The sequence below is a fragment of the Rattus norvegicus genome, chromosome 3 (assembly GCF_036323735.1).
Source record: "Rattus norvegicus strain BN/NHsdMcwi chromosome 3, GRCr8, whole genome shotgun sequence".
Lineage (NCBI taxonomy): Eukaryota > Metazoa > Chordata > Mammalia > Rodentia > Muridae > Rattus > Rattus norvegicus.
In genome coordinates, this window is record NC_086021.1 from 98,005,822 (window position 1) to 98,033,585 (window position 27,764).

Here is a 27,764-nt window from a genome sequence, read left to right on the forward strand (position 1 = left end):
ATAGCTGAAGTAAAATGTGATTAGAGAGTGATAAGAAGTAGGACTGGAGTATAAATGAGAACAGGTCATCTAAGGCCTCGACAGCTTGAATAAAAATGAGAAAACAAGCATTTTAAGCAGGGCTAGAACATAATTTTATTTTGTTTTGTTTTTTTAAATGATTTATTCATTTATTTAATGTATGTGAGTATACTGTATCTGTCTTCACACACACCAGAAGAGGGCATTGGATCCCATTACAGATGGTTGTGAGCCTCCATGTGGTTGCTGGGAATTGAACTCAGGACCTCTGGAAGAGCAGTCAGTGCTCTTAACCATTGAGCCATCTCTCCAGCCCTAGAACATAACTTTGTGGTACAACAGTTACAACTTATGTGTGAGGTTCTGAGTTCATTTCCCAGAATTGTAAAATTTTGGATTTAGAAAGCTTTGGCACAAGAATATCTGACCAAAATCAGATAGTAAGACACAGGGAAAATAATAGTGTTACTCAAATAAATGCTGTCAGGAAGTCGTTGTTCATCAGCCTGGAGATTGTAGTGCACACCTTTATTCTCAGTACTCAGGAGACAGAGGCAGGCAGATCTCTGAGTTCTAGGACAGCATAGTCTACAAATGAAGTTCCAGGACAGCCAAGGGTACACAGACCCTCCTTGGGGGGAAAAAAACAAAAACAGAAAACAAAAATGTAATAGTTATGTGTGTATAAATTATAGATGTGGAAGTGTTCTACTTAGCATATAGTTTGAAAGTAGAACTGTATAGGGTACTGAGTCAGAATGATTCTGGAGTGCGACCTGAATTGAATTCAGTTCCTAACATCCGTGTTGGGTGGCTTACAACTATTTATAACTCTAGCTTCAGGGTATCCAACAAAGTTGTTACCTGACTTCTATATGTGCTCTGTGTCTCCAATATATGCTGTAGCAATAAATCTATTTTAAAAAGTTTTAAGAATAGATTAAGCATAATATGATTAATCAGTGTACCGATAGTATTTAAAGCTCATTTTAAGTTAAGGATAACTTAAGAGGAGACCAGAGGACTCCTCTAGTGGAAGTCTATCCTAAAGTCTAATTTTATAAGATCTTGAATGTTTTGAAGATTTCATTATCAACTAATTCTAAATGCTTTGGTTTTTTTCTTTCCAGATTGAATGTCAAAGCTTTCATTAGCAATGTGAAGACTGCCCTTGCTGCAACAAATCCAGTGAGTGTGCTTCAGCATGTGTTTAAGCATTGTGGCCACTTTTGTGTTTCTGCCCTAGTTTGAAAGTTCTTACTCTTTTCTCTGGCAGGCTGTGAGGACTTCTGCCATCACCCTGCTTGGTGTGATGTATCTGTATGTCGGTCCTTCTTTGAGAATGATCTTTGAGGATGAGAAGCCTGCCCTCCTATCCCAGATAGATGCAGAATTTCAAAAGGTAAAGGTTAAAAAAATGATCCAGTCTGTGGGTGGTTTTGAGAATTTCACATCAGTTAAGACTAAATTTTTAACCAAGTTTAATGGTATACATTCAAATATAATTCCAGCACTAGGACCGTGGAAGACCATGAGTCAGCCTCGGCTACAATAGAGATCAGGGTTAGCTTGGGCTTCAAAGTGTGATTATCTCAAAAACTAACAAAATAGCCTGAAGAGATAACTACAAGTTAGGTGTTGTTCGAGAAAACCCAAATTCATTTCTTAGCACCAGTCATGTGGAGTGGCCTACAACTACTCAAGGTCCAGACTCTGATGCCTTCTTTTGGCCTCCACAAATATAGCACTCATGTGCACATACCACACAGACATACACACACTTAGTTGAAGGGAAATTTTTTTTAAAGTAAAGGCAAAATGACTAAATTTTTTAAACTCTTGGAATAAAGAACATATATGTTTGGTTTTATGTACATAAAATGTTTCTAGAAGAATTTCTAAGAAATTTTAAATTGACTTTGTAAAGAAGAAAACTGAGTGATTATGGCTGAGAATGAGGGATCTATTTTCTTGTATTTTTTTCATACATTTGTAATGTCAGACAATATGGATCTACTGTCTATTCAAAAAATTACATTAAGCTGAAAAACAATTAAAAAGAAAGAATCGGGCAACCCTGGCTGGTCCTGAAATTGTTATATAGACTAAGCCTCAAATTTGCAGCAGGCCTCCTGCCTCCTGCCTCTTGATGCTGGGATTAGAGACACGTACTATCACACTTGACTGAAGTGAACTTTACTGGCTTTTTGTTTTTTAATTATGAATAAAACAAAAGGGGTAGGTTTTCTTGAATAGCTCTGACTGAATATGCGAAGTGTTCACAGCTTGCTCTTTTTTGTTTTGGAAATATAAATCAAAAGACAACTTAGTGACTGAGAAGTCAAATTCTAATTGTCTTCATAAAAAGTAACTTGCTGGGGGCTGGGGATTTAGCTCAGTGGTAGAGCGCTTACCTAGGAAGCGCAAGGCCCTGGGTTCGGTCCCCAGCTCCGAAAAAAAAAAAAAAAAAAAAGTAACTTGCTATTTTGTCTCAAAATTAGCAAGCTAACAGCTAAAGTATGTATTACAATATTGTCTAAATATCTTATGAGTTAGAAATGAAATTCTGTGGGTCTACACTTGCTAGCATGTATAAGGTCCTGAGTTCTCTCCCCAGAATAGCTAAAACAGACAAATGTTATGAAAGAATGAGAAACTCTGGCATAGGCACCTTCTCTAGACTCTGCGGTCATTCTTCAGCTTCACTATTTCATTCATGCTGTACAGATGCAGGGACAAAGCCCACCCGCTCCAACCAGAGGAATTTCTAAGCACAGCACAAGTGGTACGGATGAAGGAGATGATGGAGATGAACCAGGTGATGGGAGTAATGATGTTGTTGATCTTTTGCCAAGAGTTGAGATCAGGTAGGTACCCTGGGAAATTATTTTATATTGTTTGGGTATTGGGGTTTAGGTGTTTGTAACAGGCTACCTGTGCCTCAGAGTGCTGGAATTAAAGGCATGTGCTGCTACGCCCAGATGTTTGTTTTGCTTTGTTTTTTGAGACTAGGGTTTTACTGTATAATATAGGCTGGCCTCGAACCCACTGTCTTCTTGCCTTAGCTTACTGATTACCAAGATTGTAATTGGGCAGTGATATATATACTTACAATTTTAACCTTTTATTAATTCAGTAAAGGGAATTTTGGTGCCATTAATCTTTTAGGAATATAGAATTAAAATTATGCCTTCTGTTTTTCAGTGACAAAATTACTTCAGAGTTGGTGTCTAAGATTGGTGACAAGAATTGGAAGATCAGGAAAGAAGGCCTAGATGAAGTGGCAGGTATTATCAATGAAGCAAAATTTATCCAACCAAATATAGGTGAACTTCCAACTGCCTTGAAGGGTCGACTGAATGATTCAAACAAAATCTTGGTATGTGGACCATGTGCCTTTTCTCTCTCTTCCCTTCCCCCGCTGCTGTAGAAGGTTCATCTTCATTGTAGCTTTCACTAGCAAACACCAGTGTTGTGTTATTTGTTTTGAACTACAAAAAGATTTCTTATGTTTCTTACATGTGTCTCAAGATACAAGATTTATAAATATCAGAGTTTTGGGGAGCTTGGGGAGGTGTTCAAGACAAGGTTTCTCTGCATAGCATTGGTGGCCCTGGAACTTGCTCTGTAGCCCAGACTGGCCTCAAACTCACGGAGACCCACCTGCTTCAACCTCCCAGGCACTGGGATTAAAGGCATGCTCCATCATGCGTAGCTCAAGGCTTTATTTCTTGAGGGGTCCAATACTAAACATATTTGTGTGGAGATGCTTTAATATATGTAAATATGCCTCATTTCAGTTGTTTTCATTATTTTATGATTGAGATTCATTGTGTAGTGCAGGCTGGCCTTGAACTCTCTAATGGCACCCAAGCTACTCTCAAATGACAAGCAGTTCTTCTATCATTCTCCCCAGTGTTGGGAAGACGTGCTCTGTTTAATGCTCTGTTTAATTCTCAGTTTGTTGTTTGTTTGTTTTTTGTTTTTTTTTTTGTTTTTTTTTTTTTTTTTGGTTCTTTTTTTCGGTGCTGGGGACTGAACCCAGGGCCTTGCGCTTCCTAGGTAAGCGCTCTACCACTGAGCTAAATCCCCAACCCCAGTTTGTTTTTTTTAAGCATGAGTTTATTTGTTTGTATATATTTGAGAGGAAGAAGGTGAATATAGAGGTCAGAGAACGGTTGGGTCAGTTCTCTTCTACCACACAAGGTTTTGGAATTAAACTCAGATTGTCAGCCTTGATCACAAGCACCTTTACCCATCATGCCATCTTGCTGGCCCTAATTTTTATATTTTAATTTTTAATTTTTAGATCAATATTTTTTTTAAAGGCCTTTTTTTTTTTTAAAGATTTATTTATTTATTATATGTAAGTACACTGTAGCTGTCTTCAGACACACCAGAAGAGGCCATCGGATCTCTTTACAGATGGTTGTGAGCCACCATGTGGTTGCTGGGAATTGAACTCATGACCTCTGGAAGAGCAGTCGGGGGCTCTTAACCACTGAGCCATCTCTCCAGCCCCCTAGATCAATATTTTTAAACTATAAAATAAAATTCTAGTACTATAGTTTTTTGAAAGATTTTTATTTTTTCGTCAGGCATGGTAGAGCATGCCTTCAGGCCCAGCACTCAGGAGACAGAGGCAGGTGGATCTCTGTGAGTTCCAGGCCATCCTGGCCAGCCAGGGTTGCATAGTAAGACCCTATTTCATAAAGAAAGAAAAGAATTTTTTATGTATATATGAGTTTTGAGTGCAGTTTTGTGCACACAAATACAATAGCCAATAAGAGGCTAAAACTTACTTATATCTGGTGTTAGAATACTATGATACTATCTTTTAAGTAGTCCAGAAGTTCATAATATTGATCACATAATAAAACTTTGAGCAAGTTTAATTACAGTTTGACCCTGTGTTTGATCTTTCTACTCAGGTGCAGCAAACCTTGAATATCCTTCAGCAACTGGCAGTAGCCATGGGTCCAAACGTCAAGCAGCATGTAAAGAACTTAGGCATCCCTATCCTTACTGTTCTTGGAGATAGCAAGGTAAAACTCTCTCCAACACAGTTCCCTTCTGTACTAAGGCAGCTACATTCTTGGGGTAGAGGATAATTATGTTTTAAGAGTTCACATAATTGCTTAAAAATTTATAAAGATGGTACTGTTACCTTCCAGGCAGAATTGATGTGATGACTAGATGTACCATTGTTTAGTTTGTGATCCTTAAATAGTTAAGTACTATAGGTTTAGTATATTTATGAAATTTCTTTCTTATAGAATTGAAATACATTTTTTTAAAAGATTTATTTTATGTATATGAGCACACTGTAGCTATCTTCAAACACACTGGAAGAGGGCATTGGATCCCATTACAGATGATTGTGAGCCACCATGTGGTTGCTGGGATTTGAACACAGGACCTCTGGAAGAATAGTCAGTGCTATTACCACTAAGCCATCTCTCTAGCCTGAAATACTTTTCAATAATTGACATATTTGATTAACTAGTTAAACATTTTTATTAAGATACATGTTAATGTGCCTGTTTCATACAGTATAATTCAATAAATGACTGCTATTTTTGATTATAATATCATTAAGGTTTTGGTAATTTTTTGGGATGGTTTGGTTGGTTTGGTTTGATTTGAGAAGGGGTCTCTTATAGAGCCCTGCTTGTTTTGGAACTCTGTGTATAGACCACATTTACCTCAAGAGATTCTCCTGCTACTGTATCCCAAGTACTGGAATTAAAGGCATGTGCCACCACACCTGGCTTAAAGTTTTGATATAATAAATAAATACATCAGTAGATATAAATTTTAGATCTTGAAATGATACTCTATATTCTTCCTACCCTGAACTACTACAGCATGCTTTTCTAGTACTTCAGTTAGGTACTAATAATTTGATCATCTCAGAAGTCATTGTACTATCATTGAAGACTCCAAATTTTTATTTAAATATTTTCCCTAGGCTAAATATTTTAATGTTTCTTTACTTTTATGTTATTGACTTAATTTGAGAAATTGAGTTTTTCAGTTCATAAGTCTGTATATTCTGTGAATGCAAGTCAATATCAAAACATACTCAAGCTGTTAGCTTGATTCTTAACAATGAGCCTCTAGCCTAGTGCTCCAGTCTTCAGTTCAGCATCATAAGAGCTCCCATAGGGTCAGAGAGCAAAATCTGTTTATTATTCTTCCATAATATTTACCCAGATTATTGTTTTACCTAATTGAGCATAGGATTTATTTTTTACAATTTTGTGTATTATATTTCCGCCTTCTTTCGAAGTCTTTAGAAGGACCACAGCACCAGTGTTTCAGAGAAGATGGTTTAAGTATGTACATGGGACCTTAGCAAGCGAAGCCTCTGTTATTCTCACTCACCCCTCCCTCCAACTGTACTTGATATTTTTGCCAATTCTCTTCTCAATTCAGAACAATGTTCGAGCTGCTGCCCTAGCGACTGTGAATGCTTGGGCAGAACAAACTGGCATGAAAGAATGGCTGGAGGGAGAAGATCTTTCTGAAGAACTTAAAAAAGAAAATCCTTTCTTGAGGCAAGAGGTTAGTACCATAAATAAATCATATATTTTACTCATACCTTTTATTTTCTTCGGTGGCCTCGATAATAACAGTGTATACATGGTTAAAACAAACTCTTTTTTTTTTTTCTTTTTTTTTTTTTTTTTCCGGAGCTGAGGACCGAACCCAGGGCCTTGTGCTTGCTAGGCAAGCACTCTACCACTGAGCTAAGTCCTCAACCCTAAAACAAACTCTTGATGGGGGAGCACAGGGAGACTAGTTGAGTCAGTGCCTCTCTATGTAGCCCTGGCTGTACTGGTACTCACTGTATGTAGATTGTACAGAGTGAAGCCAGTGATGCCCACCAACTCTTGATCCTTCTGCTTCTATTTCTCAAATGCCAAGCTTCACAAGAAATTTAAGGCTAGTCATATATGTTTGCTTGCTTTTTAAAATAGGATCATTATTTAGGCATATATATGTGTAATGGTAACTTTTATTTGCCTGTATTAATTGTCTTCCTTCATTTCCAAGGCTTACTGCCCGGTCTGCTAGCCTGGGCCCAGTCCTGGAAGACTCTAGCTCCTGTACAATCTAATCTAGGCCTAGAATGTTTTCAGCCTCTGACGCTGCTAAATAAGCTCATGCCTTTAGTTTTTTCTGAGCTCTGGTTGGCTGGTTCAGCTAAGCTGTTTTGGTTCAGATTCCTCTCCAAGCTGACTGACTCAAACTGGCTTTTCCCTCTCTGCCTCTCCTGAATTGCTCTGCTTGACTAACTTTGGCAATATGTTCTAATCCTCTGGCTCCTTCATGGTTTTTGGCTTGTTCTATCTTTAACGGTGTCTACAACCTGTCTCACTATAATAACTGCCCTTGTAAAACTGCCTCCAAATTCTGTGAACTCAACTCCACTGCCTGCTTCTCGAGTCACTGACTCACCTGAACTCAGCCCAACAGAACTGACTCACAGGCAGACATCTGCATGCCTCTGTCTCTTGCGTGCTGGGATTAAAGGCGTGCACCTATACCTAAGCTTCTTTTTACCTGAAACTTGCTCTATACCAAGCTGTCCTTGAACTCAGAGATCTCCTTGCCTCAATCTCCTGGGACTTCTAGACGGTCTTTGGATATGTTCTCTTGCCAGAGCTGCCAAGTTGTAAATTCATTTTTTCTACATATGTGCAAACATAAGCATCATATGCATTTGTGTGTGTGTGTGTGTGTGTGTGTGTGTGTGTGTGTATAACTGTAATTAATGGAAAAAATACCATGAAGGAGAGGAACATGGGAGGGCTTAGAGGGAGGAAAGAGAAGGAAGAAATCATGAAATTATAATATCATAAAATAAATAATTTTTTAAAATTCTTAAGGAGAAGCTAAGCTAGAGACACAAAATTTTGAGTAACAGTGCAGAGAAGCCCTTAATCTTTAAAACCTGTTTTATGGGCTGGAGAGATGGCTCAGCGGTTAAGAGCACTGACTGCTCTTCCTGAGGTCCTGAGTTCAAATCCCAGCAACCACATGGTGGCTCATGACCATCTGTAATGGGCTCTGATGCCCTTTTCTGCTGTGTCTGAAGACAGCTACAGTGTACTTATATATAATAAATAAATCTTAAAAAAAAAAAAAAAAAAGAAAAACCTATTTTGTTTAAGAAAGTGAGTAAGATATGTATGGTCTGGGCGTCAGGGTCTGCACTGAAACATGGCAGAGGTTAGGTCCAACACTTGTCGGTCACCCATTGCAGAAGCAGTGTTCAGAAATTGATAACTGATGAAAAGGTTTCAGATATTTAGGGCATTGACAGCAGCACCATTTCCAACTGGAACGTGGGCCGGCCCCCAGACCCAAGAGCTGTCAGCTGCCTAAGAAATCATGGTATTAGCACAGCCCATAAGGCAAGACAGATTACAAGAGAAGACTTTGCACATTTGATTATATACTATGTATGGATGAAAGCAATCTGAGAGATTTGAATAGGAAAAGTAATCAAGTTAAAAACTGCAAAGCTAAAATTGAGCTACTTGGAAGCCGTGATCCACAGACATAGCTCATTATTAAAGCTCCCTATTGTGGCAATGACACTCTGACTTGGAGCTGGTGTGCCAGCAATACCTTAGGTGCTGCAAGGCCTTCCTGGAGAAGACTCACTAGCTGGTCCTAACTACCACCATCAAGCAACTCACTCATTAGTGTTGTGCCCAAGGGTGGTGGCAGTCCTCCTAGCCCCTTACCCATCTCTCTTTTCAGCTGACTTACTCTGTATCTTTAAAATAATTGTAGGTGGAAATTAGGCATATGTTCAGAAGAATAAAAATATTTGAGTCAGACAGTTTGAGGTGTGGCTAAGTATTCTTAGACTAACTAAATCTCTGACCTTGCCATAATTACAAGATAGTAGTACAAGCAACTATGGAACAGAAGAAAACCCAGTAAAGTAAGAATGACCTACAAGGTCCAGGTCAACTTCTGAGCCCAGCAAGCCTGGGTAGTCTGGTCTAACTGGAGTGTGTGCGTGGCCAGCACCCAGTGTGCTGTTTGCTTGCCTCACATTCTGTATTCTAGACTCTTATTGTGACAATATCTCCATCCATGGCAGCCTTCCATTTAACACTGGGAGAGTTTAAACCCAGACACACTGAGGGATCAGATATTTGAGAGAGGAGAATCTGGAAGCCGTCCTGGGCTGTACAGTGACTTCCTGTCTGAAAGATAAACAAATACTAACAAATGGGAGCAACAGATTAGTAAAGTTAACACCTTTAATCTTACTTGGTTTTGGTGTAGTTTCTTGAGCTTGGTTCCTATTTGAGCCAGTTTGCTTCTTTCAAAAAGGAAGTAAGTGTGCTTAAATAGTGGTGTTTGTAAGTGTTCTCTCATCAACATTTTACAAAGTTACAGGCAAGCATGAGTAATTTTGGTGTATTTTCAGAAAAGAAACCTCAAATTTATATGGATGTATGTCAGAAAGGATTGTGAATTAAACTGGGACATTACCAAATACAACTAAAATATAAAAAAGATGCATAAATATTAATGTAATAGTAATTTTGTCTAGACTTTAGCACAAAAGACATGAATAAGGTATCTCCCCCAACACCCTCTGGAAACAGGGTTTCTCTGTGTAGCTCTCTAGCTGTCCTGGAGCTCACTGTGTAAACCAGGCTGTCCTCAAACTCTGCCTGTCTGCCTGTGCTTCCCAAGTGTTTGGATTAAAAGGGTGCCTAACTTAAGAGTTGATATGGTCAGAAAAGGTTAAATGCTTCTTCAATTTGAAATTATGAATTAATTTAAGTGTTCTTGAGGTAAGGATTGGGTTAGAGAAATAAGATTTTACTTTACTCCCATTAGATATGTTTTTCTATTTTTTTCTATGAGTAGATTCTGTTTTCTGAAAGCTAGTTTTTTCTCCTCTCATCCCTAAAGAATGGTGACTTGTGAACTAATTATAATTATGAAGATTTTTTTTCATCTGACTCCTGCCTCATTACCAGGCAAAAACAAAATTGGCTTCTTTAAAGGATCCAGATTCACCCTAGTAGTCCAGCCTTTGGCCACATCTATGAGGCATTATCTATATTAGCTTAAATGAAAAAGTATACTTTAACTATGGCCAGTAGCCTTCCATAGGTTGGAATCCTGGGCTGAATAAAAGTTAGGAAGGGAGCTAAACACTATCATTTATGACTCTCTGCTTTCTTACTTAGGATAAAATGTGATCATTAGTCTCCAGCTCCTGCTGCCAGAATGTCTCCACTATAAATGACTGTTCCCTTACACTGTGAAACAGAATAATTATTTCCCTTTAAGAAAATAGAAAATGAAAGTCTTTTTAAAGAATTCCCTTTTTGGGGCTGGGGATTTAGCTCAGTGGTAGAGCACTTACCTAGGAAGCTCAAGGCCCTGGGTTCGGTCCCCAGCTCCGAAAAAAAGAACCAAAAAAAAAAAAAAAAAAGAATTCCCTTTTTTATGTGTTTGCATAGTATATAGTTTTCTGTTTTGTTGAACCCTCAAATGGCAAAAATCAGATTTTAATCAGATTATAGAATTCAGCATTCAGAAGTCAATGTAATCCTTCATGCCAACAGAGTATAAGAGAAAATTAATGTGATCGTGTCAGTTGATTTTAAATAGCCATTTGTTAAAATATATGCCCATGATGAGAGTTCTTTGTTTATTGGTTATTAAGAATTCGCTACATGAGGCTGCATGCGGTGGCACACCCCTTTAAAACTGAGTTCCTAGCCAGCCTGCAGAGTGAGTTCCAGGACTGTGAGGGGTACAAAGTGAAACCTGTTTACTTCCAAAAAGAAAAAATGGTAGTAATAAAACCATCCCATATGCAGTATGCAGATAACATAACTGTTGTAAAACCAAGAAATCTACACATAAATAATCTCCTTGAATAATCACTGAGTTCACTAAGTTTAAAGATACCAAGTCAACATTTTTGCCTACAGTGTAGAAAATGTTTGTAAATAACCTTACTCTGCAAAAGATACTTAAAGAGCACTCATAAGATTGCAAACTGCAATAAAGAGTTAATATCTAGGATATATAAAGAACTCAAAACTAAATTGCAAACTGAGTGTGGCTATACATTCCTGTAATCCCAACATTCAAGAGGCTGAGGCAGAAAAATTATGAGGTAAGAAGAGAGCCTAGGTCACATACAGAACCCCTAAGAGTAGTAGGTTCTGAACAGTAAAAGAACAACACCTAATTTGAACATGACAAACTACATGAATATACATTTTTCTTAATAAGCTCTTGAGAATAATATTATTAATTGTCACAGAAATGTTACGTTAAAATTGACCTAAGATTGAGCATGGTGGTATACACAGACCAGGATATAGATGACTGATGCAGGAGAATTGCTATGAGTTTGAGGGAGCCTGGGCTATTTAAAACAAAAAACAAACAAACAAACAAAAAAAAAAAACATAGAAACTACAGTAGGGTATCTACACAAGAATCAGAATTGTTTAAGTAAAAAATAGTCATAATTTCCAGGCAAGAGAGAGCCTTCTACAGGGGAAGTTTCAGGACAGCCAGGGCTACAAAGAGAAATCATGCCTTTATAAAAAGTTCAAGGTGTAGTGGTTCACATCCACAATACCATTGCAAGGGAGGCAGAGGCAGGCCTATCAGAGATCAGTCTACATAGTTGTAGGACAGGGAAGACTAGAGATACTGTCTCACAATTTAAAAAATGGATTAGAAATGAAGTGCAAGGCCATCTATGGCTACTTAGGAGTAGAGGCCACCCTGGGCCTTTCAAAGAAACAAAACTAAAACCAGAACCAGAAAGATGGCTCAGTTAATAGAATGCTTATCCTCAAAATTTGACTTGGAGGAAAGGAGGGACTCCACAAATCATCTTCTAACCACATAGACACACCCACCTCCAGTAAATAAATGTTAAAATAAAATCTAATTCAAGGGTGGGAGTATACCCCAATGGTAGAGCATGTGCATTGTATGCACAGACTCTGGGTTCCATTCCTAATGCTGAAGAAAAAACAGTTCAGTGTTTGAGACTAATAATCATTAGGCCTGACATCAATAATAGTGATTACTCACTTAAAAATGTTTGACTAGTCCTTTTCTTTTGGCAGCTTCTGGGATGGCTGGCAGAGAAACTGCCTATGCTTCGCTCCACTCCCACAGATCTTATCCTTTGTGTTCCTCATCTGTATTCCTGTCTAGAAGACCGAAATGGAGATGTACGGAAGAAGGCACAAGATGCTTTGCCGTTCTTTATGATGCATTTAGGATATGAAAAGATGGCTAAAGCTACTGGGAAACTAAAGGTACTAGTTCTTCTTGAAACAAGTAGTGTTAAAAGGTATTAGGAAAATAATAAACATTAATTTATTGTGGGCAAAAGATGCTACCTACCATGGGATGCAATCTGCAATTCTAATGAAAGCACAACTCAATTTTAGCAGAGTAGTCCTGTGACGTATAGTAGTGTAAATTATTACCTTCTAGAATGGTAGTTACTCAAATGTGACTTCATAATGTATGTTACTTCTTTTGTGCTTTGTGCTGCCTCCTTTACTTCATTGGTGAATCAAAAGTAGGAGCTCAAACATTTTTAGTATCAGACTTGTAGTAATCTCAGTATGAATGTATTGTTTATATCAACTTTGATTTGTTTTGTCCTTATAGCCAACTTCTAAAGATCAAGTACTGGCCATGCTAGAAAAGGCCAAAGCTAACATGCCATCCAAGCCAGCTGCACCTTCTAAGGCAGTGTCCAAACCAATGGGAGGCTCAGCTCCAGCCAAAACCCAGCCTATACCAGGTAACAACTTTGACAGTGACCTGAAGGAACTCAAAATACAACCAGCCTTTCATTTCATTTCCTCACCTCTTCCTCCAAACATCTGCTGAGTACTCATGCCAAATATGTACTGATGTGTGATCATTATTTTCTATGCCACAAAACTGTAGTAATTTAAATACTGCTTTTAAGAGTTATTCCATGCTGTTTTTAAGGTTTCCACAGCTATTTTCTGTCCTTGGACATGCTAGTTAGAAAAGGAGTTGTCTAACATCTAGCTTAATCTGCTTTAATAATATAAAAAGCCAGGGAGGTTAGTGATTTTCACAAGGTCAAATAGCCAGTATGTGAATCTGCCTGAAATTCTGCTTAATAACATGACTGCATAACACTGATAATACTTAGGGCTCTTGCTGAGCTTTTAACCCACACTGACTTATATCTGAACCCCTACATTTTTTAATAAAAAACTGTGATAATCCTGATATAAAAAGTTAGTAATAGCCAGGCATTGTTTGTACACTCAGCACTTGGGAGGCAAAGGCAGATGGATCTCTGAGTGAGGCCAGCCTGGTTTACAGAGTGAGTTCCAGGACAGCCAGAGCTACATAGTTAGACCCTGTCTTGGGGGGTGGGGGTGGGGGTGGGGTAGATAATACATAATCTATTTGTCACTTGATTTCTAGACTTTTTGCATTATCAAAGGAGTTTTCTTCTGCTTAATGGAATAGAGCTTGCTGAAGGTATAAAGTTAGAAATTTTACAATATCCAACACTTATATCTAAGTGTATGCTCAGATTTAATATTTATTGTAATCTTAATTCAGAAGATATAATTCCAGTGACAGCCCCTACCTTTAAAGAAGTATTAATGTGGCAAAAAGCACCATTCCCTGTTATAAAATAATTTCAAAATTTCAGTTTAAATGTTGTTAAACTAGAGGCAGACTTTTTCTGAACTGATTTTGTAACATTATGCTCAAAAAGAATTTTTGTTTCAAAAATTATTTGAATTTTTTCTTAATTATTTGTTTCAGAGATTTGCTTACCTCTGCTCCCTGAGTGCTGGGATTAAAGACATACACCACTACTGCCCAGCTTTTAAATTTTTTTGAATCTTTATATAACCCTTGACTGAAACTCAGTATGTAGATCAGGCTGACCTATAACTCAGATCTGCCAACCTCTGCTCCTCAGTGCTGGGACTGGAGGTGTGCGTCTTATTCTCATGTGAAAAGTAAATGGCCAATACTATACATACAGTTCAATGCTTTATTTAAGCCAGGATGATAGATAAATCAGGATATATTTCGTGAAAAAATTGAAACTGAGAGATGCACATTGGAATACAAAGAAAATATTGCTAGTTAAATTAGAGTAATAAATTCTTTAGAAATAGAAAGGATGGAGCTTGACTCATGCTCTGGGTCAACTCGGAGGTTGCAGCGGCGCAACATGTGTACTCCGGCGCTGCCCCCGACCTGGCAGCTAGCTGTACCTCAAGGACCACCTCATCTCCACCTTAAGAACTGGCCCTTCCTGGAGGGCTGTTCCTGCATCCCATAGTGGATGGCGGAGGCTGGCTTTGTCCACTGCCCTACAGAGAATGAACCCAGTGTTTTAAGGAATTGAAAGGCTGGGAACCAGATGACAGCCCTTTAGAGGAGCATAGGAAGCACTCACCTAGCTATGCCTCCCTTACTGTCAGTGAATTTTTGAAACTGGGCAAACAGCCAAGAACAGAATTGCAAAGGAGACCAACAACAAGCAGAAAGAGTTTGAAGAGCCTTGAAGACTGTCCATCAGTCAGTTGAGCAACTGCTGCCTTGCCGAGCCTTTGCTGGGACAACCTGGACCTGAGTGACACACCATGGCTAAGCCACTCATCCCAGCTTTCCCAGCCCAGGCCTCCTTAATAGTGTCTTAGAGAAGGAAGTGGTGTTATTTTGAAACTGGATGTCAAATATTTTTGGTTTTGCTTTAAAGTGGCTTAGCCTCTGTGGCCACCTCTCTGTGGTTTTGTGGCTTTGCTCTATTGTGACCTGGACTTAAGCAATGAGGAAAGGAGTAGATGAGGGGACAGTTTTCTCTTGACAGGACCTATGGGGGTCAGGGTGCCTGTGCAAGACCTTTCTTGCCTTGATATTTCCATACCTGGTAGCTGTTGCGGCCCATGCGTAGGTGTGGTTATATATGTTTGCGCTAATAATTCTTCTGCCCTTCTGATGAGTCTTCCTACCACAGAGTAGTGGAATAAAATCACTTGAAAAGGTGAAAAAAAGAAAGAAATAGAAAGGACAAAGCAAAGTGCTAGAACAAGGAAATCACTTAAAAGATACACATACACACATGTATAGTAGAGAATATTCAATTTTTATTTGAGATCTTATTGGCTTCCAATTTTATAGTTTTTTTTTTTTAAGATTTTTTTTTTTTTTGGTTCTTTTTTTTGGAGCTGGGGACCGAACCCAGGGCCTTGCACTTCCTAGGCAAGCACTCTACCACTGAGCTAAATCCCCAACCCCTTTTTTAAAGATTTTTAATGTATGAGTGCACTGTCTGCATGTACACCTGTATGCCAGAAGAGGGCATCAGATCCCATTACAGATGGTTGTACACCACCATGTGGTTGCTGGGAATTGAACTCAGGACCTCTGGAAGAGCAGTCAATGCCCTTGACCACTAAATAGGAAGCTTCCAGCTCACTTCCCGCTTGATGCCTTTATATTTTTTGCATCTGAATAGTAAGGTGTTTTCAGCTACAAGGTCTTGCCTTCTAGCTGTTGTGGGTAGCCAAGAACAATGCCAATTATCTGTTTGCTTTATTTTTAGGTTAATAGCCTGTGGCTTCTAGAATAACTTTACTCACCAGTGCAGAGTACTCAGTCTGATGTTGTTTGTTTCCTTTTGTTTTTACTTTAATTACAGTGTGTAGCACTCTCCCTGGCTCTACCTAAGTGGTAGAACAGTAGGTATGTGCCCCAGACTTTAAAGAGAAACTTGAAGAGAAAATAAGACTAGGGGGAAAAAAATTGTTAAATGCCTTATATATTGAAATATTTAAGACTACAGAGGTCTTTTTTATCATCATTATGTGTTTAATATAGCTAGGATAAATGATATTAATTTTATATTATATGCTTCTCCGCCCCCCCCCCCGCCCCCCACTCAAAGCACCTGTTGAAGATTCTGTTTCCAACACCATGGAAGCTAAGCCTGATCCAAAAAAGGCTAAAGCTCCGGGAGTTTCCTCCAAAGCAAAGGTATGTTAATACTACATATTTATGTAGTTCTTTTGCTCTTGATAATATCAAATTAAGCATTCATCGAGGTTTCTGTCGCTTTTTGGTTTTTTTTTTAATTAATTAATTAATTTATTTATTTTATATAAGTACACTGTAGTTGTCTTCAGACACACCAGAATAGGTCATCAGATCTCATTACAGATGGTTGTGAGCCACCGTGTGGTTGCTGGGAATTGAACTCAGGACCTCTGGAAGAGCAATCAGTGCTCTCAACCACTGAGCTATCTCTCCAGCCTGGTTTCTGTGCCTTTTGTTTGTTTGACTGGTTTCATTTTTTCTTACACAAGATAAAACTTAAGTACTGAGACACAGAGCAGATCCCAGAACAGTCATTCTGTTTCCACAAGATGTTGTCATGGAGATCTTGAGTATTTTTCTTCATGAAAAGAAACGAGTCTAACATAGTGGCAAACACATTAAATCCTAGCACTGGGTTGGGTAAGACAGATCTCTGCAAGTTTGAGGCTAGCCTGGTCTATCTACATGGTGAGATCCTGTCTCAAAAATGAAGGAAAGAAAGTGTAGGCACCATCAGCTCTGGGAAAATCAACCCTTTTAATGGTCCGTAGTTGACCATAATCCCCTTCCTTCACATGGCTCAATTAGGTCATCAGGTATAAAGGTACTCCAAGAAATTGGTTTTGGGGTTTTTTTTGTTTGTTTGTTTTTGTTTTTTTTGTTTTACATTTATTGGAGGCTGAAGAATTGGATCATTGGATCAACAGTTAAGAACACTTGTCATTCATGCAAAGAACCTAACTTCAATTTCCAGCACTCACATATTGGCTCATAACCATCTGTAGCTCCTGTCCCAGGGGATCCAGTGCCCTCTATTGATGTCCACCGGTACCAGATGCATGTGGTGCACATGTCTGTAAATACATGCAAAAACACTCATACAGATAAAAGTAATCTTTAAAAAAATAAAAATAATAAAATTTGAATCTTAAAAATTGACTTATTTTGTGTATGGGTCTTTTGCTTGCCTGTTTGCTTGCCTGTGTGTTTGTGCACCACATGCATGCATTACTGGTCAAGTTCAAAAGAGAATGTCCCCTGAAATGGGAACTACAGAAATCTGTGAGCCATCTCTCCAGCCCCCTTGCAAAGCATTTCCATATAAATGAGCTTATGTTTACTTTGACTGAATGATGTCAGTATTTAGAAAGAAATTCTGGGCAACTAGAAAATTTAGTGTTTGCTACATGACTTCAATAAAATTCAGATTTCACCTTAAGCATGTGTACTATTCATTTTTCTTATATCTGATAAAAATATCTTAGCCATTATTTTTTAAATCTAAGTATTTAAAACATTTATAGCAACTTTGATTAGAGACATTTAATACAAAAAAAGAGAAACATTTAATATCTTAGTTGCACTATGGTAGCGATATAATAAAGATACATAGAGAAAAATAGAGTTGTTTTTTTTTATTAACTTGAGTATTTCTTATATACATTTCGAGTGTTATTCCCTCTCCCGGTTTCCGGGCAAACATCCCCCTCCCCCCTCCCCTTCCTTATGGGTGTTCCCCTCCCAACCCTCCCCCCATTGCCGCCCTGCCCCCCACAGTCTAGTTCACTGGGGGTTCAGTCTTAGCAGGACCCAGGGCTTCCCCTTCCACTGGTGCTCTTACTAGGATATTCATTGCTACCTATGGGGTCAGAGTCCAGGGTCAGTCCATGTATAGTCTTTAGGTAGTGGCTTAGTCCCTGGAAGCTCTGGTTGCTTGGCATTGTTGTACATATGGGGTCTCGAGCCCCTTCAAGCTCTTCCAGTTCTTTCTCTGATTCCTTCAACGGGGGTCCTATTCTCAGTTCAGTGGTTTGCTGCTGGCATTCGCCTCTGTATTTGCTGTATTCTGGCTGTGTCTCTCAGGAGCGATCTACATCCGGCTCCTGTCAGCCTGCACTTCTTTGCTTCATCCATCTTGTCTAATAGAGTTTTTTCAACTAAGTGATATGAACTGTATAAGTGCTATTCATTTATTAATATGGAATATATAATGAAATATATAGATAGTATTGACATATATAACTATGAAATATATAACTACATAAATAAATAGTAATGAAATATATGAATAGTATTGAAAAGCCTGGCAGTGGTGGTAAACACATTTAATCCTATCACTCAGAGGTTAGAGGCAGAGATCTCTGATTTGGAGGCCAGCCTGGTCTACAGAGCTACTTCCCGGACAGCCAGGCCACACAAAGAATCCCTGTCTTGAGAAAAAACAGTATTAAAGGTCTCAAGAAAACTACCCAAAAAAACTGTCTGTGACCTAGGCTATTTGAGTTATTACCAGTTCATATAGATATGTGTGTGTGTGTGTGTGTGTGTGTGTGTGTGTGTGTATCATTTTTTGCTCAATGACTAATGAAAAGTCATATAATATAATTTTAAAACATTTATACACACATATGTAATGAAAATCAAAAGAGGCCGAGGTGATGAAGAAGTTGAATCTGGTCTGCATAGGAGAGCTCCGAACAGTGATATCTCTGATGAGTGCTCTTATGCTAGGCAGCAGCATATATTTATCAGAAGTGGCCTAACTACTCAGTATTCTTTTAACTCTGGTTGTAGAGTGCACAAGGGAAGAAAGTGCCAAGCAAAACCACCTTAAAGGAAGATGATGATAAATCTGGGCCTATTTTCATTGTTGTTCCAAATGGAAAGGAACAAAGGATGCGAGATGAGAAAGGATTGAAGGTAAGGAAGTGATGAGAATGTTTGGGAAGTTTTGCTTGCTCTTGTTAGTCAGAGTTTTTCAGACTAGGAATAGTGGCATAAGCCTTTAGTCCCAGCAGAGGCAGGCAGGTATCTATTAATTTGAATGCAGACCTCTTGAATTTGAGGCCAGCCTGGTCTACATAGCATTCCATCCAGGGAAATATAGTGAGATGCTGTCTTTTAAAAAAAAGTTACTGGGATCTTTTTTGTTTGTTTCTTCAATATGGACTTGTTAGCAAATGTCTGTAATCCCAACACTGAAGAATATATGAAGCAGCAAAATTCTAAACTTTAAGAGCATCTTAATGTTACTTAGCAAGACCGTATCTCAAAAGAAAAAATGTTGGCCTGGGGAGATTGCTCAGTGGTTAAGAGCATTGACTGCTCTTCCAGAGGTCCTGAGTTCAATTCCCAGCAACCACATGGTGGCTCACAACCATCTGTAATGAGATCTGATGCCCTCTTCTGGTGCACCTGAAGACAGCTAAAGTGTACTTATATATAATAAATAAATAAATCTTTAAAAAAAAAAAAGAAAAAAGAAAAAATGTTTAGTTTGAAATTTAAGTTGTAGCTGATAATTGAGTCTCTTCCTTTATAAATTAACTTATTCTTTCTCTAGGATTACTTTAAAAGAAAAGTTATTCTTTTTTGTTGTTGTTGTTATAGTTTTGGTTTGTGATGGTGTTTGGTTTTTTGTTTTTTGGTTTTTTTTTTTTTTCTTTCTTTTTCCATCCCAAGGTCTCTGTAGCCCTGGCTAGGAGATCCTCCTGCCTCTGCCTCCTGAGTGCTGGAATTAAAGGTATATACTACCATTCAGAGCAAGGAAAAGTAATTCTAGCAAAGAGAATTAAAGAATGGACCTAATTGTTTATGTCTTCTCTAAATAGGAAGATGATTTAACAGTCCTTTAATATTTTTTAAATATAAAAACATAGTATTCATTGATTATCATCAGCGGGACATATTAGTGGCTACTATTCTAATCCTTGTAATATACAAGATGCAAACTCAGTACCAACCATATGTGCAGCTAATGCAGTTGTTTAAGGTGTTCAGAGCATTTGCCCAGTATGTACCGTGGCCTGGCTTTCATTCTGAGCATAGTAGACATTTCATTTTTGATTTTGAGACAGATTCTTATGTAGCCGGCTGGCCTGCAACACCAGGCTACATTTATTTACTTGTCTTCTACCACCACACCCAGCCAGCGTGGCAGAAATTTTAAAAATCACTTTCCTTTGTTTCTTTGTTTGGTTTTGTTTGGTTGTTTGAGACAGGGTCTCTCTATATAACTCCGGCTTATTCTGTAACTCACTGTGTAGATCACAGTGCTTTGAACTCACAGACATCTACCGGCCTCTGCCTCCTGAGTGCTGATATTAAAGGTATGTACTGCTATGTAACCTGTGGGAGTCAGTTTTTAATTTTCATCGTATGAGCCCTAGATCTGAACTGAAGGCAAGCACCTTTACCATTGAGTCATCTTGCTGGCCCAAAATAGATTTTTCTTAAAATTGTTTGTTTGTTTGTTGATTTTATTAGTTCTTTGAATTTTTTTCATGCAGTGTATTTTGATCTTACTCCCTCCTCTATTAATCCTATCAGGCAGATCTTTTAGTTCTAGGCCAGCCTAGTCTATATAGTGAGTTCCTGGACCATAAGGTCTACATAGACCCTGTCTCAGAAACAAAACAAATTACTTAGTTATTTGCAGGGATATGCATGTTTTTGTAAATATACACTTGTATATTACACATACATATTTTGATTACTTTTAATCTAATCACAATATTGCAGTCATAGAATTCAAATTAAGCTGTCACAAACATGTTTCAGAGTTTGAAGAGATAGCTTAGAAGTTTAAGAGCACATACTGCTCTTGCATAGGACCTAAGTTTGATTTCTAGCAACATGTGAAGTGGACCACAAACTCACGTAACTCTAGGTTACATACATATAATTTTAAAAAATCAAATCAGGTCTTTTAAAAGTACATTTAAATATAGGTCTTTATGCACATAAGTAATTATATCTACTAAATTCCTAGAATGGTATTATGTTTTTTTGTTTGTTTGTTTGTTTGTTTTTTTGGTTCTTTTTTTCGGAGCTGGGGACCGAACCCAGGGCCTTGCGCTTCCTAGGTAAGCGCTCTACCACTGAGCTAAATCCCCAGCCCCTGTTTTTTTTATTTTGGAATGTTTTTCCTCTAAAAAATTATGCCAACAGTGTTTACCGTGTAACACAATTGTAACAGTTATATGCTTGCTTTTTTGTTTTGTTTTGTTGGTTTTTTTTTTTTTTGTTTTTAGTTTTTAGTTTTTATTATTTGTAGTGACACATTTTACTATATAGCCCTGACTGATTCCATGGTGCTAGGATTAAAAAATAAATAAGTGGTCATCAACATTTATTTATGTTAATAATTGCTCAAAATTGTTTTCTTGTAGGATTTCAGAAGTATAACACCTTGAGCTATATTTTGTGTTCATAATTAATTACTCATGAGTCTTATTTAACTAAAAAGTATCTTAGAGCCAAGCAGGGTAGTACATGCTTATAGCCCCAACATTTGGAAGGCTTAACCAGCAGGAGCTCAATTTTGAGTCCAGAGCAATCAATATACTGTCTCAAAAAAAGAAATAAATGAGGGGCTAGAAAGGTGGCTCAGCAATTAAAAGAGCACTGACTGTTCATGCAGAGCACTGGGATTTGATTCCTGACATCCACATGGTGGCTCACAACTGTGTTGTAACTCCAGCTCCAAGGAATCTAGTACCTTCTTCTAGCCTTCAAAGGCACCAGGCATGAATGTAACACACAAACATATATGTATATATATGCAGTCAAAACACCCATACACGGGGTTGGGGATTTAGCTCAGTGGTAGAGCACTTGCCTAGCAAGCACAAGGCCCTGGGTTCGGTCCCCAGCTCCGGAAAAAAAAGAAAAAAAAAAAAAAAAAAAAAAACCACCCATACACAAAAATGAAGATGAAAAGAAGAGAAAACTTTTAAAAAAGGACTGAGCGGGCTAAGACAGAAGGATGACTATGAATTCAGGGCCAGTCTGCTCTCTGTATTCAGTACAGTGTGTACTAAATAGCATGAACCTGTCTCAAAAAAAAGGAAGAAAAAGAACAGGACAAGAGTACAAAGATAGCACATTAAGTTGGGTCTTTCAACTGTACCAGGTGACTCTCAGCTGTTTCAGAGTAACTGCCTGCACTCAATGCCTTTCTGTTTCCCCTTCAGGTGCTAAAGTGGAATTTTACTACCCCACGTGATGAATATATTGAACAGCTGAAGACCCAGATGTCTAGCTGTGTGGCTAAATGGTTACAAGATGAAATGTTTCATGCAGATTTTCAGCATCACAATAAAGCCCTGGCTGTTATGGTTGATGTAAGTCTTCAAATAGATAAATATCTATCCCAGGAATATGGAAATATGGGGTGCTGTGAACTGGTCACAACTTTCAGTCCCTTGAGGAAGGAGTAGAATACACCATGTTTTCTGTAGAGCTGTTTCATTTGATAGAATAAATGATGCTGTATTTTGGGTATCCTGGTGAAGGTTTAAAAATCTTACATTTTCTTTTGGGCACCATTACAATTTAAGAAATATATGCCTAGTAGAAATTTAAATTTATATACAGTCTTACCTGTGGGGTTTTTACTTTCATTTTAAGCACTTGGAAAGTGAAAAAGATGGTGTCATCAGCTGCTTAGATCTTATCTTAAAATGGCTTACCCTCCGGTTTTTCGACACCAATACAAGTGTCCTAATGAAAGCACTGGAATATTTAAAATTGCTCTTCACGCTCCTGAGTGACGAAGAGTATCATCTCACTGAGAATGAAGCATCCTCCTTTATCCCCTATCTCATCCTCAAGGTAATGTGTTCTTATCCTGGGAGGCTACTTGAGTTCTGAGCCAACCTTGGCTTTTACACTTTTACTCCCTCATTTATGGCACTCTCCTTTCACTCACTCTCAAGATCCTTTCAAAATACAATAATGCATGAAATAACCATTGCACTCAGAAAAGGTCTTGGTCATTTCTTGTTGACCAGGTTGGAGAACCAAAGGATGTCATTCGTAAAGATGTCCGTGCTATCCTGAACCGGATGTGCCTTGTCTACCCAGCCAGCAAAATGTTCCCCTTCATCATGGAAGGAACTAAGTCCAAAAACTCTAAGCAGAGAGCAGGTAAAGTCTGTCTGTCTTTCTAGAGTTGATGAGAGCTAAGCTCAGAGCCCCATATGTGCTAGACAAGTTCTCTACACTGAGCCGTAGGTCTCAACCCGCCCTGCCTTCCCATCCCCAAAATTAAAGTTAAGGTGCAAGTCTTACACAAGTGATTCTCAACAAGTCATTTATAAATGAGCAGTGACATTCTTTAGTGTCCATGTAGTGGATTCCAATTTTCTTGTTCAGGCTGTGAGAGTGATGAGTTGCACACTGGTGGAGCCATAGTATCAGGTGATACAGGCACCACTCAGTACCACCCTGGTGACAAACCAAGTGCACAGGGGCCATCTGACTCACAGTATACCCTGTCATGAACACTTATTATGCCCACTGTTTCAAATATGACAGTATAAAAGAAAGAAAATTCTAGAAAGACCCAGAATAAGGTTTTGGCACTTCCTGTGTGCCAAAGAAAAGTTGTAGAAACTTCTATACCATATTTTTGGGTTTCATTCATCTGTTCTTTCTTCCCCAATAGAGTGCCTGGAAGAGCTAGGTTGCTTAATTGAGTCCTATGGTATGAATGTTTGTCAGCCAACCCCAGGAAAAGCCTTAAAGGAGATAGCTATTCACATAGGAGACCGAGACAATGCTGTACGGAATGCTGCCCTCAACACCATTGTAACAGTGTACAATGTGCATGGAGATCAGGTGTTCAAACTGATTGGAAATGTAAGTAATATTTTTCTGTATGTCTTGTCAGTATGTTGTAAAAGAATTCCAAGGTTTCTTGGTTGTTGAGTTTCCTGTCATCTTAACTCTGCTAGAGTTTCATTGGTTATTAAGCTTAACCTGTCAAGATATCCTAGATCTAGGTATGTATTTCAAGTACTTTCATTGATGTTGGACCTCTTTGCTGTGTTTAACTGGAATTTGTTTTTAATTTACAGCTGTTTACTTAAGATATGAGAGCTATTTTTGAATCAAGAAATCTGAGCTAGTCCGGATTTTAAATACTGCTCTATGAATTTTGGTGCATTTGGTTATTGGATAACAGGGTACCCTTTTGGGAACACTGTTGGATACAGACTTCAGCCATTTTCTGCCTCTTGATTCCTTCTTCCTTTTGAGCCAATCATTACTGTGTCTTGGCCTCAGTTCTTCACTCTGGTAAAGTTATAATGGCTCCTTTTTACTGCACTGTGCATTCCACTGTCTAATAAAATCCTATCACCACCCTGGGTTCGGTCCCCAGCTCCGAAAAAAAAAAAAAATCCTATCACCAATGAAGAAGGACACAAAACACGAGACATTTAACAAATTACCAAAATGAAAAATCATGCTTATAGATGCTGTTTGTTTTTAGCAACAAAACAAAGAAACTTTTTTTTTACCTTTTCTTCTTTTTCCTTCCTTTTCTAAAAATTGTTTTTAAAGTTTGATATATGTCAGACCAGACTCAAACTCACTATGTAGCCAATGAATATCTTGAATTTTTGTTTGTTTATTCTTTCTTTCATTTGTTTATATTTACTTTGAGGCAGGGTCTCTCTACGTAGTAGTCATTGAACTGGCTATTTTGACCAGGTTGGCCTAGAACCCTCAGAAATCCTCCTCTTCTCCCACCCCCAACCCTTCAGTACTAGAGTTAAAGTCATGAGCCGCCATGCCCAGCCTAAGACTGAACGTTTCTGATTCTCCCCCTACGTCTTTAGTGCTAGAATAACTAGTATGTACAACTGTGTCCAGTTTTGAATGATGCTGTGTCAAACCATTTTGCACACACTAAACAAGCATACTACCAACTGAGCAATCATCAGATGCTATTTTAGCTGTTTGATTATAGTTATTAATATTAGTTATTTCTTTTATATCCTTCCTTTCATATGTTGTTATTATAGATGTGTAGTTATTAATGGTGGTTGACTTAATAATATAGTGATATGATGGGTAAAGTTGTTTTGCAACCAAGCCTGATACTTGAGTTTCATCCCTGGAACCCACATGGTAAAAGGAAAGGATCAACTCACACAAGTTCTCCTATAACTTTTATATGAGTATTATGGTGCTTGTGTGAACGCATACACCCAACATGCGCGCGCGCACGCACGCACACACACACACACACACACACTCACTCACTCACTCACACTCACACCAAATAAATAAATGCAGAGAAGCACTTTAGAAATAATGTAGTAAGTTGCCTTTATTTGTTTTAAGATTATATTTTTATATGATTGAGTCTTTTGCCTACATATACATATGTGCATATGTGTACCACATGTGTGCCTGGTGTCTACAGAGGCTATAATAAATCATGGAACCTCTAGAACTGGAGTTATAGCTGGACCTAGTAGTATACTTAGGAGGCAGAGGAAGAAGACCTCTCCGAGTTCCAGGACAGCCAGGGCTATTACACAGAGAAGCCATGTCTTTAAAAAAAAAAATCTGGACAGTGGTGGTATTACACACTTTTAATCCCAGCACTCAGGAGGCAGAGGCAGGCAGATCTCTGAGTTCCAGGACAGCCAGAGCCACAGGGAAACCCTGTCTCGAATAACAAAAACAGACAAGGGGTTGGGGATTTAGCTCAGTGGTAGAGCGTTTGCCTAGCAAGCGCAAGGCCCTGGGTTTGGTCCCCAGCTCCGAAAAAAAGAACCAAAAAAAAAAAAAAAAAAAAAAAACAGACAAAAACTGGAATTACATGATTATGGGGCACCATGTAGGTGCTGGTAACTGAACCTAAGTCCTTTGCAAGAGTAGCTAATACTTTTTAATAGAGAACCATCTATCTAGTCCCTTAATTTAGAAATTTTAAAGTAAATTTGATCTATCATAATAGCTTCTTATTTTTTTCTATGTGAAAATTGTGTGTGTGTGTGTGTGTGTGTTACTTTGTTTTTAAAAAAACTGGACTTGTGGGGCTGGGGATTTAGCTCAGTGGTAGAGCGCTTACCTAGGAAGCGCAAGGCCCTGGGTTCGGTCCCCAGCTCCGAAAAAAAGAACCAAAAAAAAAAAAAAAAAAAAACTGGACTTGTTTGTGTGTAGCCCTGACTGTCCTGAAACTCACTCTGTAGTTCAGACTGCCCTTGAACTTAGAAATCTGCCTACCTCTTCCTCCCAAGAATTAGGATCAAAGGCATGTGCTACCACTGCTTGACTTCTTTTAAGCTGAGAAGGGTAATTTTTTGAGACAGGGTTTCTCTGTATAACAGCTCTGTGTATTCTGGAACTCCATTTGTAGTCCAGACTGTTTTGTAGACCAGCTGTCCTTGAACTCAGAGAAACCTGTCTGCCTTTGCCTCCCAGTACTGGGCTTAAAAGTATGCACCACCATACTGGGCTTGCAGTGTATGGTTCTAGATTTTTATTCTCCAAGTAAGATTTGTATTTTAGTGAATGGGTGTGCTAATAGTTTGACTTTCACAGCTTTCTGAGAAGGACATGAGCATGCTTGAGGAGAGGATAAAGCGGTCAGCAAAGAGACCTTCTGCTGTACCCGTGAAACAGGCCGAAGAGAAACCTCAGCGCACACAGAATATAAACTCTAATGCCAACATGCTACGCAAGGGACCAGCTGAGGACATGTCCTCCAAACTTAAGTATGTGAATATAGATAGCTGTCTGCTAGCATATCTGTGGACTTAGCTGTATGTGCTCAGAGCTTGTCTGTAACATAATCTTGAGTTTTTGTCATTGTCATGCATGACAGAGTGTCTGGGGTAATGTCTTATGATCAAATGTTGAATCTTTCACTCTTCATTGTCTTTGTCTCAAAACCACTTCTAAATGGTCTTGTGCCTTCTTTCACTGCTTTTCCGTGGACAGAATTATGTATCGCACTTATAGGATGTAAGTACTGCCTGCTAATTTCTCATTAGCAGGGCTCTTATATCTTTCTAACTTCTGACATGGATTCATCCCCTCTGGAAACTGTTAAAACAGGGCAGCCGACTGTGGCCATAAGTATCAGGCCTCCCATGAAAGTCTTCTTTATATTTGGCTGTATTCAAGTTCCTGTTTTTGTTTTTATTCTTTTGTTGTTAGTGTTGTTATTATTTTGGATTTTTTGAAACAGTGGTCCTAGCTGTCTTGGAGCTCACCATGTAGCAGGCTAACCTTAAATTGAAGAGTTTCAGCTCTGCTTCTCAGAGTCCTGGTATTAAAGGGGTGCACCAGCACAGCAGACCCAGCTTCCTGTTCCTGAGATGAGGCTAAAGAGATGCATGCACCCCAGAACTGGCCTACAGCCTCAGAACAGTGCCTGCCAAACAAGATAGTGACAGCAGTGTTTGGGGTTGTGTGTGCTACAAGGATACTTTTAACCAATTAGAATTTGGAAATTTACGGGTTGGGGATTTAGCTCAGCAAGGCCCTGGGTTCGATCCTCAGCTCCGAAAAAAAAGAAAAGAGAAAAAAAAAATAGAATTTGGAAATTTTGCATAACTATATAATACTGACCTATGAAGGATGACTTCTTCAAAAAGTAATGACTAGCTTTCAAAGTATAAAATGTGCTGAAAACTACCTCTAAGGTGCCTATGATTAGAACTTAACACTGGTTAATTTCATGGATAGAGTAGGGAACCGTTATTCTATTATTAATACTTTGGCTCATAGAAGTAGATTTTGAGTCTATATAAGTATTTTCTGCTCCAAGTGGAATAGAAGTTCAAGATTATCAACAA

At 38.5% G+C, this 27,764-nt stretch overlaps 1 protein-coding gene, 1 non-coding gene and 1 pseudogene across 13 annotated transcripts in view; all 3 read left to right on the plus strand.

Moving 5' to 3' along the window:
- Ckap5 (cytoskeleton associated protein 5) overlaps positions 1–27,764 on the plus strand; it is a 102,085-nt gene that overhangs the window by 58,856 nt on the left and 15,465 nt on the right. For 7 of the 12 annotated variants that reach the window (XM_017592175.3, XM_063283664.1, XM_063283662.1 and 4 more), the window contains 16 exons: positions 1,152–1,209; positions 1,298–1,423; positions 2,749–2,888; positions 3,226–3,400; positions 4,953–5,066; positions 6,460–6,588; positions 12,168–12,362; positions 12,724–12,859; positions 16,013–16,101; positions 18,736–18,861; positions 22,137–22,286; positions 22,573–22,776; positions 22,956–23,091; positions 23,612–23,805; positions 26,506–26,678; positions 26,905–26,928. In XM_017592175.3, coding sequence (XP_017447664.2) covers positions 1,152–1,209; positions 1,298–1,423; positions 2,749–2,888; positions 3,226–3,400; positions 4,953–5,066; positions 6,460–6,588; positions 12,168–12,362; positions 12,724–12,859; positions 16,013–16,101; positions 18,736–18,861; positions 22,137–22,286; positions 22,573–22,776; positions 22,956–23,091; positions 23,612–23,805; positions 26,506–26,678; positions 26,905–26,928 — 2,169 coding nt within the window. The remainder of the gene's footprint in view (positions 1–1,151; positions 1,210–1,297; positions 1,424–2,748; positions 2,889–3,225; positions 3,401–4,952; positions 5,067–6,459; positions 6,589–12,167; positions 12,363–12,723; positions 12,860–16,012; positions 16,102–18,735; positions 18,862–22,136; positions 22,287–22,572; positions 22,777–22,955; positions 23,092–23,611; positions 23,806–26,505; positions 26,679–26,904; positions 26,929–27,764) is intronic. The other 5 variants (XM_063283667.1, XM_063283665.1, NM_001426928.1 and 2 more) reach the window with 1 other exon arrangement.
- On the plus strand, positions 6,603–10,856 carry LOC108350415 (low molecular weight phosphotyrosine protein phosphatase pseudogene; annotated as a pseudogene).
- On the plus strand, positions 23,322–23,431 carry Snord67 (small nucleolar RNA, C/D box 67). Its single transcript, XR_005503108.1, has one exon. It is a non-coding gene; the product is annotated as a small nucleolar RNA SNORD67 (small nucleolar RNA).